Consider the following 19,034-nt stretch of genomic DNA (forward strand, 5'->3'; position numbering starts at 1 on the left):
AACCCCCTCTTCCTTGCAAGGAAGAGGGGGTTTAAAAGGTCAAACTTCAGCATCTTCTTGATGTTTGTCACAAATGGGTCTGAAGGGTTGTTCAGTGAATCAATGTCTACGCTGAAGGCCGTGCTGGTTACGACATCCATGCTGTACGATCCAAAGAATCTATAAGCAACACAAATATGTTTCAAATGCATTGGCATTGGTAGAGGTGAATTTAAGCATCTTCTTTAACAATTTTATAAAAAGTCCTACTCCTTCAGTTCTAATGCTTCTCCTTTGTCTGCCTTTTTCTTCATGCTGTGAATCAGGTTAGCAGAATGACTCTTCATGATTTCAAACATCTAATGCACACAGAGACAAAAAAACATTACCACACACGCAAATAAAAATAGAAAATGTTTTGGTTTGAAAATAAAGTTCAAAATATAGTTGACTAAATCTAGATAACTTGAGCATATATGCTTGCTCCAAAGTTATATCAAGATGCAATTTGCTGCAAAGTCAGAGTCTGTTGGGCTTCCTTTGAAAACTTTCAGCCATTTGGCATAATAAATAAAACTTGATTACACAGTTTTATAACCAGGATCGAACTGCATGTATGTGATTGAATTTCAATCTGTTTATGGGACTGGATTACATTGACTGTAAATATATTTGTATTTTAAAAGGATCTGGTTTTGAAGCTGCCTAGAGACATTATTTGCTGTGGCTCAGCACAGATAAACTGAAATCTGAGCAAAACACCCAGAATCCCTTTCTCTAGTTGTTCTACTAGTTTTCCTGTCTAGGAAATGAGATTGCTTTGAAAAAAAAGATGATTTTTGATCTTTTTTTCATTGTCATTTCCTGACATATGTAGATAAACAACTGGCTTTCTTTTAGGGTGTCATGCATTTATAAAACCAAAAGAAAAGAATAATTACTAATTCAAAAGGTTTAGACATTCTGCTTACTAAATAAATCTAAGATCAAAACAATATTCTCCGTTAAATTTAGTCTATAGAATTTATCATCGTTGTGGTACTAATGGGATGTTTCTTTCTCCACAGAATAAACACACTCAACTTTTTTTGTGTCTTTAGGATGTGAACAAAAGGTGAATTTATTTCAAAGCTATTTTTACCAGCAGTCCCAATATATTTGGAGGAAGCAGTATGTTCAAGTCAAATTGCTGTAAAAGTTTAAAGATATAGAGAAGGTGGAGAAGCTCACCTCCTTCAGTCTCCCAGAGGTGAAGGAAGGAGATAGGACACTACGGATCCTTTTCCATTGATCATCTTCAGCATTGAACAGGGAATCATACAGGGCCCCATTCAGATGGAAATTCTTTTGACATAATAAAACAGCAGCTCATGAGAACTAAATGAAATGTATATCACTATGACTTCATATGGACTGTAGAGCAGTAACTACATACTCTGCGGTTGGTGAAGAAAGAGTAGCATTCCTTAACCAGAATGGCCTTTATGATTTCAGGATCTGCAACACACAACACGGGCTGGCGGCCATCGTAAATACTGAAAGATTAGAATGAAACAAACAACTTAAGCTGTAACAAATCAATGGTTTATTGTGTCTGTTCTTCAATAACAGTTACAACGTGAAAACTCACCCCCATATTTTCCCGTATTTCCTATAGCACTCTTGATCGAAGTTGAAGAACCCCTAATTACAAAAATAATGTTACATTAGAAATATAAGATAATTTAGAGAACACGTTTTATACAATTTTCAGCAGATTGAATTAATAAATAATGGGTCATCTTAAAGAATGTTGTTCAAAGAAGCTAAATTACATTATTCTGATTCAATATGTTTTAAAAAAATATATTTTATAAATTAGAGTTTAATTGAAATGCATATCTGGCTGTTTTGGACTGATCTACAAAGACTATGTGACTATGTGGTGATATGTAGTGGTAATGGAGGACCCAACTGCAGCGAGTCAGAGACAGGGAGCAGTTTAAAAATAAATAATGAAAGGCAAAATGTATAACATTCACAAGGACCACAGGGAGCCAGAGCAGAAATAAAAGCAAAATCACAGGAACAAACAGGAAAGTAGCAAGAGGAACCAGCAAGAAGTCAGTTTACGTGGAAATTAGCTCAACTTGCACTTTTAGTTTTATTATTTCTGCCAACATTTCTGCCTGAAGCCTTCATTTGCAAACTAATCGAGAACAAGTACATAGAACACTGCACATATAAAAACATGTAAGCATGTATATTATTTTAAGACATTTAAAATAAAGACATAAAATATAATATAGAACTATTTAACAGAACTAAACTCCTGACATTCACACTGGAACATTAGTCCTGTGTGCTGCACAGTAACAGAAACTTCACATTGTGATTACAGAACTTTTCTGAATTTCACTTTTCAGTAAAGTCGTCAAGATTTTTTTCTTTTACATTATTCAATGTTGTTTATTAAAACTCTCATTCAATTAACAGTATTCTTAGGGTCGCTTGGATAATTCAAAATAAAATCATGTTTAAGAAATGTATGTGCGAGAATTAAATGTATTACTATATTTATGTTTGTATAAAATTATTGTTACTCATACCTTTAGTTAGACAGTAGATCAGAAAAGTCCAGATAGATGATATTCCTGAAAATCTGAACCAGAACCAAATCTCTGTTGGACANTAGCACTCTTGATCGAAGTTGAAGAACCCCTAATTACAAAAATAATGTTACATTAGAAATATAAGATAATTTAGAGAACACGTTTTATACAATTTTCAGCAGATTGAATTAATAAATAATGGGTCATTTTAAAAACTGTTGTTCAAAGAAGCTAAATTACATTATTCTGATTCAATATATTTAAAAAAATATACATTTCAATTTAAATCAATTTAAATCCACTACATTCTTCTACTCTGGAATAATGTGGAGTTAAGTGGACCTGTTAACATTTGGCTCTAAATCTTCAGCTTTTCATTGTAATGTCATTGTAACACTAATAAGCTAATGATAATCCAATAAAAATAATTCAAAGGTAACGATTTTATTAGAAACCAAGTCCCATCTGTTAGGACCATAAAATCGACCCTTGTGACCATTTAAACTATCAAAACCCCGAGTTTGAGGAAATTATTTCAAGTTGCACTTTCATTTAAATTATTCCTGCCGATATTTTTGCCCTAAGCTTTCATTAGCAAATGAAATGTGATGCTAAATAAGAACAACTAAATAGGACATTACACATACTGTATGAAAAGATTTGTTTAAAATAGATGCATTTATTGTATAATCTGAAGGCTCCCAGCAGGAATTATATTCTGTGGTACATTTTGGTGCCATCAGTCTCTGGCTGAAAGTGCTCCTGTAGTCGGCCAACATGAAGTGGATGAGACTTGCTGTCCATGACATGTATCTTGGACAGGGTCCTTCTCTCTGACACCACTGTCACAGAGTCCAGCAACGTCACTAGCCTTGCTGATCAATCTGTTCAGTCTTTTGGCATCCTCCACAACATACAGGATGGCACTGGCAATCACAGACTCAAAACATCCTGAGCAAAGTCCGGCAGATGAAGGATCTCAGCCTTCACAAGGATGAAGTCGTCGCTGCTCAGAAAGTTGAAGTTGTCATGAGGTGTGATTGTTGGTGGTGAGGAGACGACGCAGGTTGACCCAGGATGTTGAAGAAAATGAATAATTTAATGAATGGAGCTCTACAGTCCAGAAACACAGGCAGCACGGTAGCAAGTAGCACGCAGCTAATATCGGTAGCAACTGAATATAAGACTGAAAACGACACAGGACTTATCAGTTCAACTGTGAGCGACACACGCATGAGCACACTAGAGCTGACGATGACAAGGATCCGACAACGAACACAGACACAGGTGGGTTTAAATACACACGGGTAATCAGGGGAAATGAGACACACATGGGGAGCAATCAACGGGGAGGACAGGACTGAGACTCACGGGAACAGAACTACACAGGAAAAAACTCAAAAATAAACACACAGAAAACACAGATCGTGACTGAAGTGACTTTGGCCCTTCCTGTATATAGCAGGAAGGCCCTGTAGCAGGAAGGGCCAAAGGACATTTGTTATAAATGTGGAATCTGAGATATTTATAATTCTTCACAATGTTCACATTAACCCCTGGATGGAAACTGGGGTCACCGGCATCCTGGTGCTCCTCCTCAGATCCACCACCAGTTCCTTGGTCTTTATCACATTGAGCTCCAGGTGGTTCAGTCCACACTATGTGACAAAGTTTCCCATAGCAACCCTGTACTCATCATCCTCACTAATACAACCTCTAGCTGAGTCATCTGAGAACTTCTGTAAATGACAGCTACAGAAGTACAATAGCTGAAGCCAGTTGCATAGAGGATAAAGGACAGTCCCTTGTGCGGCCCCTATGTTGCTGACAACAGTGTCTGATATACAGTATCGCAGGTGTACAAACTGTGGTCTGTCAGTCCACAGTTCATAGACTTTGGACTGGCTGTCCACATGTAGACTGCGGACAATGTGGTTCAGCAGATAGTCGACACTCTGATGTGGGTAGTCAGTGCCACCCACAGCGCCTGTAGTTGTTGGAGTCACAGGGACGCTGCGTCTTTGACACCAGAACAATGCCGTATGTTTTCCACATCACAGAGACCCTCTGTATGCTCATGTTGAAGATATGAAGGAAAATCATATTACAACTGCAATATCACAAAGCACAGGCTTTAAGGACCCTCGAGTTCACACCATTGAGGCCTGCAGCCTTGCCAGGGTGGAGTCTCACCAGCTGGTTTGTATGGTCATGTTTACTGTAAGGTGACCAGTTGAGGAGTCAAGGGTGGGGGAGTAGAAGAGGAGGGAAAGAGGTGTGAAAGTGAGATGAAAGACTTTTGAGTTGATAGGGAAGAGTGAGTTGACAGCAACAGTGGTATTGCTGGGAGTTCAGGGGCTGCAGTGTCAGATCGATTAAAAAAACTGTTTGAGTTCATTGGCTTTTTCAATGTTGAACTCTACTGCACTATTGCCAGCTGACCTGAACCTGGTAAAGAGGCCAAAAAAAAAAAATAAAAAATAAAAATAAAAAAAATATATATATAAAATAACTAAACTCCTTGCATTCACACTGGAACATTAGGATATTAGGAACATTAGTGAAGGAAACTTCACTTTTTCTGAATTTCTCTTTTCTCTTGGGTCGACATGTTTTTTAAATATATTTTATTCAGTGTCAGTTATTTAAACTGTCATTCAGTTGACAATAATCTTAGAATCTGTTGTGTAAAAAAACTATTCGATAAATAGATAAAATGCAAAATAAAATCGAATTCAAGTAATCTGTGTGAGAGTAAAATGTGTTAATACTCTGTGATCATACCACTTTAAAAAAGTGTTGAAAAAATAATTTTATCTTTTTACTCTTTTCAATATGTGCCTGTAGTCAAGATTCATCATTGGATTTGGTGGAAACAGATGATATTCCTGAAAATCTGAACCAGAACCAGACCTCTGTTACACAGATCAACTAACAGGATATGCTATATTTTAATTTAGGTTTGACACTAAAATAGTTTATACACTGAATTTTGAGTCAAAGTAGAAGTTATAGTGAAATCTGATCACCATAACTTGTAGATTGTTTTTACATCAGCTCTCAAGTTGCAGGTCAGGTGCTGCTCTACAATACAATCAAGACACTCATCTCTTAGTTGCAAAGAGAAACTAGAAACAGCTTAGCTTTCGTCTTAAAATGTTAACACATTTTATTAAGACGAAAGTTAAGCTTTAAACAAAAAGGATTACAGGGTGTCTAAATGCAGCAAAAACGTTTTGTTAGGATTGTTAGGGATAAATTTGGATCACATCAGGCAGATTAATGTCTGATTTTTAAAGTGTTTGTTTTTTCTTTATTAGGACAGGACATGTAGGTTGAACAGCTTTCAACTTGTTTTCTTTGGCTAAATAAGGGAAATGACTCTCCTTTATTACCCATAAAAAGTAATTGGACAATGATTGTAGAACAGGTTCATACTCTCATTACTGCCAATACAAATACAGCATTTTACCCAAGCGTGAAACAGTAATNCACTGGACATACGGAGTGTTTGAGAAGTTGAGGGTCAGGGGACCAAAGCCACTCATGTATTGGGGGACAGTTGGGAGACATAACCAGGTAATTAGATCGTGTGACAGGAATAAATAAGAGGTGTTTTATGTTTTCACCATGCACATTTATGTCTGATAAGAAGCAGAAATTACTAAAAAGATGTTTTGTTTTTCAGGTGTACTACTTGGATGACTATGAATGTGCTAAAAAGTATGGAAGAGTATGGGGGTGGGTCCAAACTTTTTTTTATTATTTACAACCACAATTGCATCTACTTTAATATTGTTTCTGTATTTCCTAAACTTAAATATTTGGGAAGCCAGAAATCTCAATGGTTTTATGCCAATCTGCCCAGCAGCTATGTGTAATGTGTATTATTGTTCAGCTTGTATGAGCTCAGGAGGCCCATGCTGGCTGTGATGGATCCTGAAATGCTGAAAATCATCCTTGTTAAAGAGTGCTTCACACACTTTACCAACCGAAGAGTAAGGACACATAAGATAAACAACGAAAAGAACAAGTGTTTGAAATCCTGTCTCTCTTCTCTAATAATAAAAGCAGTTTCTTTTGGTCTTACAGCTTTTCATTAAGCCTAAAATCACAAATAAACCTGCTATATTTTGGTTAGAACTTCCGCCTGAATGGGGACCTCTATGACGCCGTGAACATTGCTGAAGATGATCAGTGGAGACGAATTCGTAACCAAGTTACTCCTTCATTCACCTCTGGGCGTATAAAAGAGGTAGGCAGTTCTGGTCAGAGATTTACATATGCTCATTAAATTGACATCATATTAAATTTGGACTCTCAGTTATGGAATAAACACTTCTGTTTTAAAGTGAATAATTGTTCAAAGTTGCATAGTACGCTATGCAACTTCACTGTTTTCCAAAAACAATGTTTGGGCATCCAAATATAAACATAATGCATTGTGGAGTTAGTGTCACCCACACATTGGCAAAAACATTTAAATACACCTTCACTAATATTTGCACCTTCCCATTGCAAGGTGAAGCTTGCAATGGGAAGCTTCCATGCTTTTTGAAGCCAACAAACATGGGCTTTGGGCTTTCTGGCCTCTCGTCTTGTTGGAAATAACACATGGAAGTTCCTCAAACTATCCCCCATAGATGAAAAAGAAAAAAAAACTTCAGGATGATGAGGAACAATCCAATAACCACCCAAACTCAAGCCTATTATGAACTGAAAACAATTGGGACAGTAGTCCATAAAGTGAGTTTTACTGTGTATAAAAGGCAGTAAACCTTTCCCTAGTAGCAGGAAAAGAAGCAGCACATGTCAGTTTTTTGTTCGGGAACTCCACTGCAGAGCCACTGCTGATTGGTGGAGAATAGCAAGCTGCTTGATTGAAAGCAAACGTACAGACTAATGCAGGCACAGAAAGGGTTTGCTTTCTAAAAAAAATTAGGAAGTACATGACTCAAAAACTGCCCTGCGACAGACTGGCGACCTGTCCAGGATGTACCCCGCCTCTCGCCCGGAACGTTAGCTGGAGATAGGCACCAGCACCCCTCCCGACCCCACTGAGGGACAAGGGTGTTCAGAAAATGGATGGATGGATGGATGACTCAAAAACTATTTTTGTACATTTATCACATCAGCTGAAAAACATACAAATTACAAATCACATACAAATTACAATCTGTTAGAAGCTTGTGGTTTCCCCATGACTTTTAGATATTGATATCTAAAATATTTATTCATAATCCTGTCCATGTTTGAATTATAAAATAATAACTTAAATTTCTTTGGTGTTTTATCAGTGCACCCAAAAAATAACAGCAAATGTTCAAATCATAAATACAGATATAAATATTTGTGTGATGTTCGTGTCCATAATGAGTGGAAACATAAACATCTGGTTGGAAGTGTACGCACACAAATATCTTCACTCATAATATTCTCTTTTCTTCTTCCTTTAGATGTTCAACATAATGCAGCATCATTCCTACAAGATGGTTGTTGGCTTGCAATCTAAGGTGGACAACAGTGAAGTTATTACCATGAAAGAGTAAGTAACCCAGAGCAAATTATGACAGAAAATTTCATCTCTGGTTCAATAATAATATTGATGCATTTAATCATTAGATTATGTCAGACCCTCTGTTTGGACATGGCTATAAGCCTTTAACTTTAGATATTTGGCTTTTACATTACTGATCTATTTATTGATGATTTTCTGGTTATCATTTCTGTCACATTTACATTACATTTCCATTTTTTTGCATTATGTTTTGTATTTGCGATGCCAAACTGCATGCAATCTCCTAGTGCTGAACACATTTACATACAGGCTGGAAACCTGAACCATGTGGCTGTATCTGGTGTGTATTCTAGCATTTTTGGACCCTACAGCATGGATGTGATGGCGAGCTGTGTATTTAGTGTGGACCTGGACTCAATCAACGAGCCTTCAAATCCCTTCATTACGCATGCTTCGAAGCTTTTTAGATTTCCTGTGCCTCTTTTCTTGTTTCAAGGTATTGTTGTTTGATTTCACCTTTTTGTCCATTAAAACTGCATTATCCAGCATTAAAACCATGTACTTCCTATGCTCCCTCAGGGTTTTTTCCTTTCTTTCTTCCTCTGCTGAAATTCCTTGGAGTTTCACTATTCCCCAAGTCCTCTACTTCTTTCTTTAGAACAGTTGTGGAGAAAATAAGAGCAGAACGGAATGAGAGCTCAAAAACGGTTTGCCAAAAACACACTTGTGCTACACAGTACTGAATGTCCACAAATGTACCTGTAGATCCTATGAAGTGGATATATTATGCTTTGAAATCCTTCCTTTTCACATGTAAATCACTCACTTATGGTGATTTACATGTGAATCACCATAAGTACATGAAGTAGAACTGCAATGCTTTGGTCTGCATTCCTTGTTATTGTAGCTCCACAGACTTTAATCTGACACTGAGAAGAGCCTCTGATGCAGGGGGACGATATAAGGAATACACACTAGAACCGAACATTTTGACTTATTTACTTTGCAACTTCTGCATTATTCAACATGGAATACATTTTTTTTATCACTGTGATAAAAAAATGGCAGATTCACAAAACTGATAAGCCAGAAGTCTTAGCAGTTCTACAGCAAATGTAGTGACATCATAGCCACAAAAATGTTAAAGGCAATAGAGGAAAATTAAAAGACTCAAAGATATAACCTAAAAAGAATATAAAGATATCTACGCAGCACCGGAGAGAATAAATTTACATTTTTTGCACTCCTAGGCACTTACAGTACTGAAAAAAATTTAATTAAGGTCTGAAAAAATGCATTTTGTCTGATATGTCCATTTAAAGAACTATATTCAGTCAAAGCTACGGTAACATAAAATTATGTTTTTCTTCTTTCTGATCCATTTTTAGAATGTGGCCGATATTCTTCAGTATTTTATCAACTATCAAACAAAAACCCTCACCAAAGTAATGGAGAATCAAGGTAATTATAAAGGGATTTAACTATACTCTTAGATACAAACTTGATTCTTACAAGATATCATCACCAGTGTTAATGTGCCTTTAACTGATTCCCTTCTCATACGTTCCAATAGGTCTTAATGATCATGAGATCCTTTCCCAAGTCACAATGCTCATCTTTGCTGGGTATGAAACTAGTGCCACCACTCTTACTTTCTTAGCATACACGTTGGCAAGGAATCCTGAAGTCATGAAACATCTGCAGCAGGAAATAGACTCAACTTTTCCAGAGAAGGTACAACCAACATTTCTGGCAAACCATCAAAGATTACAATGCATAAAAATAACAACAAAAATAAATATTATGTTTTAATTCCTCAGGGTCCCATCCGGTATGAAAGTCTGATACAGATGGGGTACCTCAGCAGTGTGGTGGATGAGTGTTTGAGGTAACGTGTTTGATTTTTGTAAAAAAAAAAAAAAAAATGTAGCTTGATTTTGTGAACAATTTAACATCACTTCTTATGTTGTGTCTCATAATTATAAGAAATGTTCAACACAAGATGAAGAACATCTTCTGCTCAACATAAAGTGTTGAACTTATAAGATGTTTTTATGTTGAACATCTTCAACATAAGCTGAAGATCATCCTATCCTTACCACCCCACGTTGAACTTAAGATGAAGAACATCCCCATGAGATGGAGATGTTCTTCGTCTTATAAATCTGCTTTCCTGATGAACATCTTCAACAGAAACCAAAGATCATCATATCCTTCCTAGCCTATATTGAATATAAGACGAAGAACATCCCACATTGAACACAAAATGTTCAACACAAGATGTTCAAGAAAATCTTTATAACTTGAAGATGTTCTTCACCATATGAAGATGCTCCTAAGTTGAACATCTTCAGCACAAAAATTTTTTAAACACAAGATGTTCAACTTCTTATGCTGAAGATCCCATGTAGGTCAGTATGTGCAAACATGCAACGTAGCAGCTGTTAGTGAAACGTCTACTCATGGCTTCAGCAAGGAAGCTGAAGGATAGCAAGGTTATGGCATCGGTTTTGTTTATAGACTTCACAGTAGTCAGGCAATCTGTAACCTTTGATAGATAGTCTTTTTCTACTTGCTCCTTCAGTACTAGTGGTACTCAGATTCAGCATACCTTCATATCCTCTATACCTAATTTGATTTTATTACGTTTGAGATTATTTTTTTTTGCTGTGTGACCCGCAAGACAACACAAAGGTTAAGGTAAAAAGCTCTGTGTTTTTGCAGGCTCTATCCCCCAGCTGCACGTCTGGAAAGAATGGCTAAAGAAACTGTGAAGATCAAAGGAATCACAATCCCCAAGAACATGATTGTTATGGTTCCAGTTTATGCTCTGCACCGTGACCCAGAGTTATGGCCAAATCCAGAGGAGTTCAAACCTGAGCGGTGAGCTGACCTGTGCTGAGATTTACACTGGAAACTCTTACTGAGTACTTTTAGTAACATGTTAGACCTTGTTGCAGTGTTACAAGGTTTTAAACCCCTTATTTGTTTCCATATCTTGTAGTAATTTTAAGAAGTCTGATTTAACAAGACAAAGGATTTCCAGTAATTTGTACTTTTTCAGCATTTTAAGTTTTCTGTCAAATGGTTTTACCTGACCATGACAGAAAATTGTAAAGTAGATTCTTAAAATTATGAAAATGGAGGAAACTACCTAGGTATTATCATAGCTGAGAGCATCCTTCAGTTAGTCTTCTGTTTGCCAAGATTTCATATAATAGCCCCTACGAATTGACTTGATGGTGATTAAAATCTTTTCTTGTTTTTGTTTATTTTTTTGCCTGTCAAACCTTATCTTGGACTTTTCTTTTTCAACAATCACTAAATTACATTTATTTAATTAGTCCAGTTTATGTTGCTTGTTTCACAAGCTGAATTAGAACAAAATTTTCAAGTATATCGACAGCTTGTAATCTTTGAAATCTCCCACAATTATTTAACAGTCAGAATCAATGCATATAAGAGATAAAAGATAAAAGTCAATACAGAAGTTTTTCAAAGTGATCTCGTTGTTTACTCGTTGATCTGTGTTAGAGGCCTGGCGTTAACAGCGTTGAAAAGATTGGCAGTGAATAGTAATTTCCTGGCTTGATTAAAAGTGACTCCATGCTGGTGGAAAAGATAATAAAACTCCCAGTAAATATTGTAGTGAAAATAAAAATGTCCTTGTGACAAATTGCCAGAAGGCATCTGCACCTGCAATTTAAAACCTGCACTTTTCTAAGTTCCCTCTAATCTACTGACAAGACACTGGGGCTTTTAGTAAATATCACAATAGGCCCAGTGTTTATTAATTTAGAGTTTAATTGCTTAAAAAATAAAAAAACAAAGCAAATTTCACAAATTCTCAAGGATCACTTTGAGAATTTGTGAAATTTGTTTAGGAAAATAACTACAAACACACAACCATACTTTGAGTTTTGTTTGATTTCAGATTTCAGATTTATTCAAGTCCCTAATGAAGACATGAATAAATCCCATACTTGACATTCACACCAAGTATGTGAATATAAAACGACATAAAAATAAGTAAGAAACAATAAAACCTTCCCAAATAAGACATCAAATATAAATCAACACATAATGAGAATAGCAGTATTTATCATTGTCGACCGACATTTGACTGTCAGTTGTCAGTTTCTTTCATTTATTCAATTGCACTCATTGTACATGGTCTAATGAGTGCAATGGGTTTGCACATTCCTACTGATAAAATGATAAAACACACAGCCAAAGCAGTTAAAAGTGTCATACTACTTTATGAATCATTCTCTTTTTGTGCTGTTTTTTAAGATTTAGTAAGAAGAACAAACAGAGCATCAACCCGTATACTTACCTGCCGTTTGGGATCGGACCACGGAACTGTCTGGGGATGCGATTTGCTCTGGTAATGATCAAACTGGCCTTGGTGAAAGTTTTGCAGAACTACAGCTTCCTGGTCTGTGACGAGACTGAGGTATTATTACAAAAATAGTTTTCTTTCAAAAATATACAGTAAGAAATGTCAAAGCACATACTGCAGAAAAATTGAAAAGAACCTACTTGACTTCTTTTTTTTATTTCCCAAGATCCCTCTGAGGATGCACCCTGAGGGCCTGATGGGACCTCTGCAGCCAATCAAACTAAAGCTACAAAAACGCTCCCTCAACTCAGCAGACCTGGACAACTGATGACTGACTGACCGTATATCGCTCAAGGCTAAGCCTATGTATGCAGTTGTTAGTAGCAGTTTGATTTGATAAAGAGCATTTGATACTAATTTTTGTTTATGTTAATAAACAGCAATATTTCAGTTAAATATTTTGGAACATTGTCTTTAGGTTTTCTACATAGTTTAAAGGTGCCTTTCTGTTTCTCATCCCCGCCTGAGTTTACCCAGACTTGTTGAAATCATATTGATCAAATAGAAAAACATTTGTCAAAGTATGAACTTATTAAAGAGAAAGTTAAGATATTAAGATAATTTCTCCAAAAATATTCTTAAGAATTATATTGAAATATGATTGGTGAAAGAGCACAATTTTTTACTATTATATTATTTCCAAACTGTTACCTTTTACAAAATATTGGGTCCACATAAAGTAAATCTTTGTCCATTTTTAACTCCTCATAAGCAACACTGACAACACATTATGAAAAAAAAATCCCAAATGTCATTTACTAAAGCTGCAGACATACCTACCAGAAAGTACATATTCCACATATTCCATCTGTTTGCTAAACGTAAGATTGTTTATGTGCAGAAATCTTCAACCACGCTGTTTTACAAACCAAATTTAAAACACTTTTAGTGCCTAACAGAACAATTTTATCCACCAATACTTTAAATAATTCTAATACAGTCATATGAAAAAGTTTGGGCACCCCTATTAATCTTAATCATTTTTATTTTTAAATATTTGGGTGTTTGCAACAGCTATTTCAGTTTGATATATGTAATAACTGATGGACACAATAATATTTCAGTATTGAAATGAGGTTTATTGTACTAACAGAAAATGTGCAATATGCATCAAAACAAACTTTGACAGGTACAAAAATTTGGGTACCCTTATCATTTTATTGATTGAATACTCCTAACTACTTTTCACTGACTTACTGATGCACAAAATTGGTTTGGTAACCTCATTAAGCTTTGAACTTCATAGCCACGTGTAGCCAATTATGAGAAAAGGTATTTAATGTGGCCAAATGCAAGTTGTTCTCCTATTTGAATCTCCTCTGAAGAGTGGCAACATGGGCACCTCAAAACTGCTCTCAAATGATCTGAAAACAAAGATTGTTCAACATAGTTGTGTAGGGGAAGAATACAAAAAGTTGTCTCAGAGATTTAATCTGTCAGTTTCCACTGTGAGGAACATAGTAAGGGAATGGAAGATCACTGGGACAGTTCTTGTTAAGCCCAGAAGTGGCAGGCCAAGAAAAATATCAGAGAGGCAGAGAAGAAGAATGGGGAGAACTGTCAAGGACAACCCACAGTCCACCTCCAAAGACCTGCAGCATCATCTTGCTGCAGATGGTGTCACTGTGCATGGTTCAACAATTCAGCGCACTTTGCACAAGGAGAAGCTGTATGGGAGAGTGATGCGAAAGAGCCGTTTCTGCAAGAACGCCACAAACAGAGCCGCTTGAGGTATGCAAAAGCACATTTGGACAAGCCAGCCATTTTGGAATAAGGTCCTGTGGACTGATGAAACAAAGATTGAGTTGTTTGGTCATAAAAAAAAAAGGCGTTATGCATAATGGAAAAAAAACACAGCATTCCAAGAAAAACACTTGCTACCCACTGTTAAATTTGGTGGAGGTCCCATCATGCTTTGGGGCTGTGTGGCCAGTGGGAATCTTGTTAAAGTTGAGGGTCGCATGGATTCCACTCTATATCAACAGATTCTTGAGATTAATGTTCAAGAATCAGTTACAAAGTTGAAGTTACGCCGGGGATGGATATTTCAGCAAGACAATGATCCAAAACACCGCTCCAAATCTACTCAGCCATTCATGCAGATGTACAATTACAATGTTCTGGATTGGCCATCCCAGTCCCCACACCTGAATATCATTGAGCATCTGTGGGATGATTTGAAGCGGGTTGTCCATGCTCAGCGACCATCAAACTCATTAAAAGCTGTAAGAAGTGACTAGAGGCTGGTATTTTTGCAAAATGAGGATCTACTAAATATTAGTCACTTTTCTGTTGAGGTGCCCATACTATTGCACCTGTCAAATTTTGTGTTAATGCGTACTGCACTTTTTTTTTTTTTTTCAGTCCAGTAAACCTCATTTCAATACTGAAATATTATTGTGTCCATAAGTTATTGGTTGTATCAAACTGAAATAGCTGTTGCAAACACCCAAATATTTAAAAATAAAAATGATTAAGATTAATAGGGGTGCCCAAACTTTTTCATATGACTGTATTTAGCACTAGACCTCCTGGTAAAGGATCCAATTACTTACATGTGAATTATGAATTTTTACAATAATCTGTAAAAATAACATATAAGGCAGATGTGTCTTTAAAAATACTCAATTATCTCTGTTTACCATGTTAAAATGGTTAAAAAACCTATTTGTAAATATATATTTATGCAAGCCCTTTCATATGAAGTTGTACATTTTCAATTATAAAAGCAAGATCAAGTAAATATGACCTTCAGGTTTTGAGAGGTAAACAGTTATGGTTTACCTCTTGATATTATGATCCAGGATTGTAAAGCACTCTTACAATCCTGGATCATAATATCAAGCTGACAAAGCAGTGGAGAACAAACATGTGAGTCACATGTCTGGGTGTGTTAAATTAGGTGAAACGGTAGCTGGAGTTGCAGTAGAGAGAGCTCAGTAACTGCTTGGGTTAGGGTTGGCCATTTGGCTTTAGATAAAACAAATAATCCTGGTTTCATTAGTCCATACAATGGGTTAAGGTTAGCAACTTTTCTTTAGGCCAGTCAATATGTTCTTTAGCAAACATATTTCCAGAATAACATGTTTTCTTTTGATTTTGATTCTTGTTGATATGTTGGCTTCACATAATGGTTCCAGTACATGTACATGATCATGTACCAAGTTTTGGCAATATTTTCACTTCTTCGTAGTTTAAGGCATTTGGAATAATTTTGGCAAAGAAACCCAAAATTCTCTGCAACATGAGCCCCAGAACAATTTTTTGACAGGCATTTGCAACATTTATAACCGGACCCTGCACTGCGACAAGGCCTAAAGAGAGCCACTGGCCTGTTAAACTTCTGTTGTCACTCATGGGATTTTCAAGAAACAAGAAAACAATGAAAATAAAGCAACACTTTTATCAAAAATATATGCCCACTGCTTTTTATATTAAAAATGCATTTTACTTTCTTTGATATTGTTAGAACATAAATACTAATTGTTTTTTTGAAACAGTCTCAGAAAGTCAACAGCAAATCCTAAAAGTAAGAATGAATCAGATAAAAATAAAAGAGCATCATCACTGCACAAATTGTAGAGAACATGTTGGCCAAAACTGAGGTAAGGTCACACTGCAGTGTGAAACGTTTTAGACAAGTCCACAGAGAGAGCACCAACAGGAGAGCATGGCTAGTTCTTACTAATAAAACGAAGCACGAAAATCTCTCTCCCAGTTTTTATCTTTTTGCTCTTTTCTCTTGATCTCATCCTTCTTCTGTGCTCTCTGTCCCTTTTCTTCTTTCTCATGCTGTTGGTGTTTTACAGCATCAGCATCACCAGCTTTGAAGTGAGTCACTTTAGGTCTCTTTATTGGTCCAAATCCCAGACCTTTCTGGTCTCTTTTTAATACGGTGGATACGGGCTGCTTAGCGCCGTCTGCCTCTGGGCCCAGACCCGTACCCGGTTTCCAGCCGCAGCAAACCATCATCCTGTAGCTGTTACTGGACGGGGGGAGGCAGTAGTAAGGCGTGGGCTGAGGACGGTGCAGATTGAACTGATGCAGAGTAGAGGAAAGATGTGATGAGTGGCTGTTTCCGTACTCACAGCGGCACACATCGCACCACTGAGGCTTGAGCAACCTGAGAACATTAAGAAAATATGTTAGAGGAGACATGCCAGAAATATCTGACTGTCTTAACTCAGTGAATATAGCACCATGGATTTGGTTGTAAATTCTAGTGAAATAAGAGTGAATTCTTCTTTCAGTACAATGTGCATACAATATAGAAATTTGGATGGCTTTTTAGTTTATATTCTTGTAGTTTGACAAATGTGCAACAGAGCAGGGAGTTTACGAATAGTTGTATCTGAAAAAAAAAAAAAAACAGATGACAGATCACTATGGCCCATTTGTTTTAGGATTTATAGTTCCTAAAACTTTAGTATATAAAACTATAATATAGGATATAGTTTAGCACAGTTGATATCTGACACTAGACATGCATGAATTAAGTTACATTTTTAGGCTTTAAATATTGCTTCAAAGCACAGTTGATCTCCAAAACTAAACGCTGCCCAGGAACTTTATCATGTTATATCCAGAAAGTATCAGCACAAAGCTGCACCGAGCTGCTTAGAGGAAGGACATGGACACATGGTGGTCAAGTTGTTCCTTCTACAAACAGCAGTCCAAAAAGTGTGCAGACATTTGTGTGTTGCAGTTCTGCAGTTGTTTTAACCTTTTTATTAAGTTCATGCAGCTTGACTCTATTCACTTGTTAAATTGCATTTAAAATGTATATGTATATAACTGATTCAAAAGAAATAGCCACAATTAGAAATATCTTAAATTAAAAAACAACTGTTTGCCCTCACTTCTTAAGTAGGTGAGGGCAAATCCAAATATAACCTCACAATTTAAGTTTATGTACAAAATGAAATTCAAATAAAATGAACTGAAATTTGTGGTTGTAATATAAAGTAAAAGTGGTAAAAGCCACTATATCTTAGGTAAGCAGTCCAAATAAAGGAGTATTTTAGCTTCACATGTGCTTGTTTTGTATCCACATTATGTTCATATTGACTTACACAGACACTTTGATCTGTTACTTCTGCATCCAGTAAAAGAGTTTCTTTGTTTGGGAAAAAAAAACAAGATTTCACCTTTTCACAAAACACATTCAGATGAATGTACATTTATACAAGGGTATCTTAGTTTTTGTACGCCGACTGTCACTTATTTGTGCCAATAGTGCGATTTCTTCAGTCGCAATTACATGTACTAACCTGCAATGAGATGGTGTCTCTCTCTTTGGACTTTTTCCAAAACTTAATAACTCTTCCAGGACGTCATCGTGGCCGGCTGTGAAGAAAGTGGGCAAGTAAAGATATTCAGAAAAAATACACAAATCAAAATATCATGAACACTGACTGGTTGGCACAGACACATGAAGATACCTTCTGATGCCAGATCTTGGGCATCCTTGCCTCTTGTATCAACCACTCCGACCCAGGCTGCACCGTGCATCAGCAGTAGCCTCACTGCAGCTTTCTGTCCTGACCAGCTGGCACACATCACAGCTGTCCACAGATAGGAGTCCTGCAGGACAAAACGCAAACTGATAAATAATATTAAATCAAGCTGAAAAGAAACAACGCTTCTGGGTGTTGCTACCTGGAAATTAATGTCCACTCCTTTTGAGATCAGCTCCTTGAGTCCTGGAATGTCCCCCTGATGAGCACAGCGCAGCAGCCTCAGTCCCTGCAGCTCCCGGGCTCTCTCTGACTGTCTTCTTTGGTTGTCTTCTCTTTCACGTCTTGCCTCCATTTGGACCACAGACTCGGGACGAACCTGCTGCAGTCGTCCAGCCCTGACTCTCCTCCTCATTCTTCTATCAGAGCCCCTGTCACGATTGTTCCTGTGGGTTGCTCTCACTGACTGATCCTTCTGGGTTTTGTCATCTTTAATTAAATCTTCATAGAACCTCCTGACTTCTTCTCCGCTTATTTTGGAACTTTTGTTGGTGGACGTTTGTTCCGTTCCGAAACTAAAAGCATCATGGTCGTTGGCAGGAATAAATCCTAAAGCAGCCATTCCACGCGTCAAACTTCCGAGTTTCCCGGTTAAAAGTTCACTGCTGCTTCAACAGTTACCTTAATTAAGCAAAGCCAGTTGCCTGTTAACAGCACAGCAGTCCGTGCTGCAAACTGCGACAACAAATTGAAGGCTAAGCTGAATCCTAAACTATCTTTAGCCACAAGCACAACATAAACTAGCCGCCAACCGTGGTAAGTCGTTAACTTTAAATTAAGACAATACGGTAAGTGATTAGATAATAATCCTTCACATTACCAGGTCAGCTTAAAAACATACATTAGACAGAAACTCGACATCAATAGCAAAAAGAGCAGGAAATTATTGTGATCTTTGAAGCTAACGTTGTTTTTTCCGGGAGCATTAAACGTTCCGAGAAGTAATTTGAGTGCTGCCACCTACCGGTTTGGGTGTTAACATTTCTACTGAGAAGTGATTATTTTTCCTAGTTGAAATTCAACTTGAA

The 19,034-nt window shown here is 36.9% G+C and overlaps 3 protein-coding genes across 4 annotated transcripts in view; 1 reads left to right on the forward strand and 2 right to left on the reverse strand.

The window, feature by feature from the left end:
* LOC103154825 (cytochrome P450 3A56) overlaps nucleotides 1-1,807 on the reverse strand; it is a 5,540-nt gene extending 3,733 nt beyond the window's left edge. The window contains exons 1-5 of the mRNA XM_016663064.1: nucleotides 1,610-1,807; nucleotides 1,415-1,514; nucleotides 1,210-1,323; nucleotides 250-338; nucleotides 16-159 (exon numbers count right to left, since the gene is read on the reverse strand). Coding sequence (XP_016518550.1) covers nucleotides 16-159; nucleotides 250-338 — 233 coding nt within the window. The 5' untranslated portion in view covers nucleotides 1,210-1,323; nucleotides 1,415-1,514; nucleotides 1,610-1,807. The remainder of the gene's footprint in view (nucleotides 1-15; nucleotides 160-249; nucleotides 339-1,209; nucleotides 1,324-1,414; nucleotides 1,515-1,609) is intronic.
* Nucleotides 1,808-6,062: 4,255 nt separating this feature from the next.
* Nucleotides 6,063-14,554, forward strand: LOC103154817 (cytochrome P450 3A40-like). 2 transcript variants are annotated; one of them, XR_001659277.1, is made up of 14 exons: nucleotides 6,063-6,149; nucleotides 6,259-6,311; nucleotides 6,469-6,568; nucleotides 6,712-6,825; nucleotides 8,027-8,115; nucleotides 8,442-8,584; nucleotides 8,668-8,795; nucleotides 9,477-9,549; nucleotides 9,662-9,822; nucleotides 9,909-9,976; nucleotides 10,813-10,971; nucleotides 12,382-12,544; nucleotides 12,657-12,908; nucleotides 12,996-14,554. XR_001659277.1 is itself a non-coding variant. In XM_016663063.1 (13 exons), exons 1-13 carry the CDS (start codon nucleotides 6,117-6,119, stop codon nucleotides 12,756-12,758), a joined length of 1,386 nt encoding a protein of 461 aa, XP_016518549.1. In that variant the 5' UTR covers nucleotides 6,063-6,116; the 3' UTR covers nucleotides 12,759-14,554. The 2 variants fall into 2 exon arrangements, 1 of the variants encoding a protein (XP_016518549.1); XM_016663063.1 differs by having other exon boundaries at nucleotides 12,657-14,554.
* A 1,032-nt stretch (nucleotides 14,555-15,586) lies between these two features.
* On the reverse strand, nucleotides 15,587-19,034 carry LOC103154819 (G patch domain and ankyrin repeat-containing protein 1-like). Its single transcript, XM_007576236.2, has 4 exons — nucleotides 18,149-19,034; nucleotides 17,932-18,073; nucleotides 17,761-17,836; nucleotides 15,587-16,613 (listed from the first exon to the last, which is right to left on the reverse strand). Exons 1-4 carry the CDS (start codon nucleotides 18,566-18,568, stop codon nucleotides 16,175-16,177), a joined length of 1,077 nt encoding a protein of 358 aa, XP_007576298.1. The 5' UTR covers nucleotides 18,569-19,034; the 3' UTR covers nucleotides 15,587-16,174.

Source organism: Poecilia formosa, unplaced genomic scaffold, assembly GCF_000485575.1.
Source record: "Poecilia formosa unplaced genomic scaffold, Poecilia_formosa-5.1.2 Scaffold402, whole genome shotgun sequence".
NCBI lineage: Eukaryota > Metazoa > Chordata > Actinopteri > Cyprinodontiformes > Poeciliidae > Poecilia > Poecilia formosa.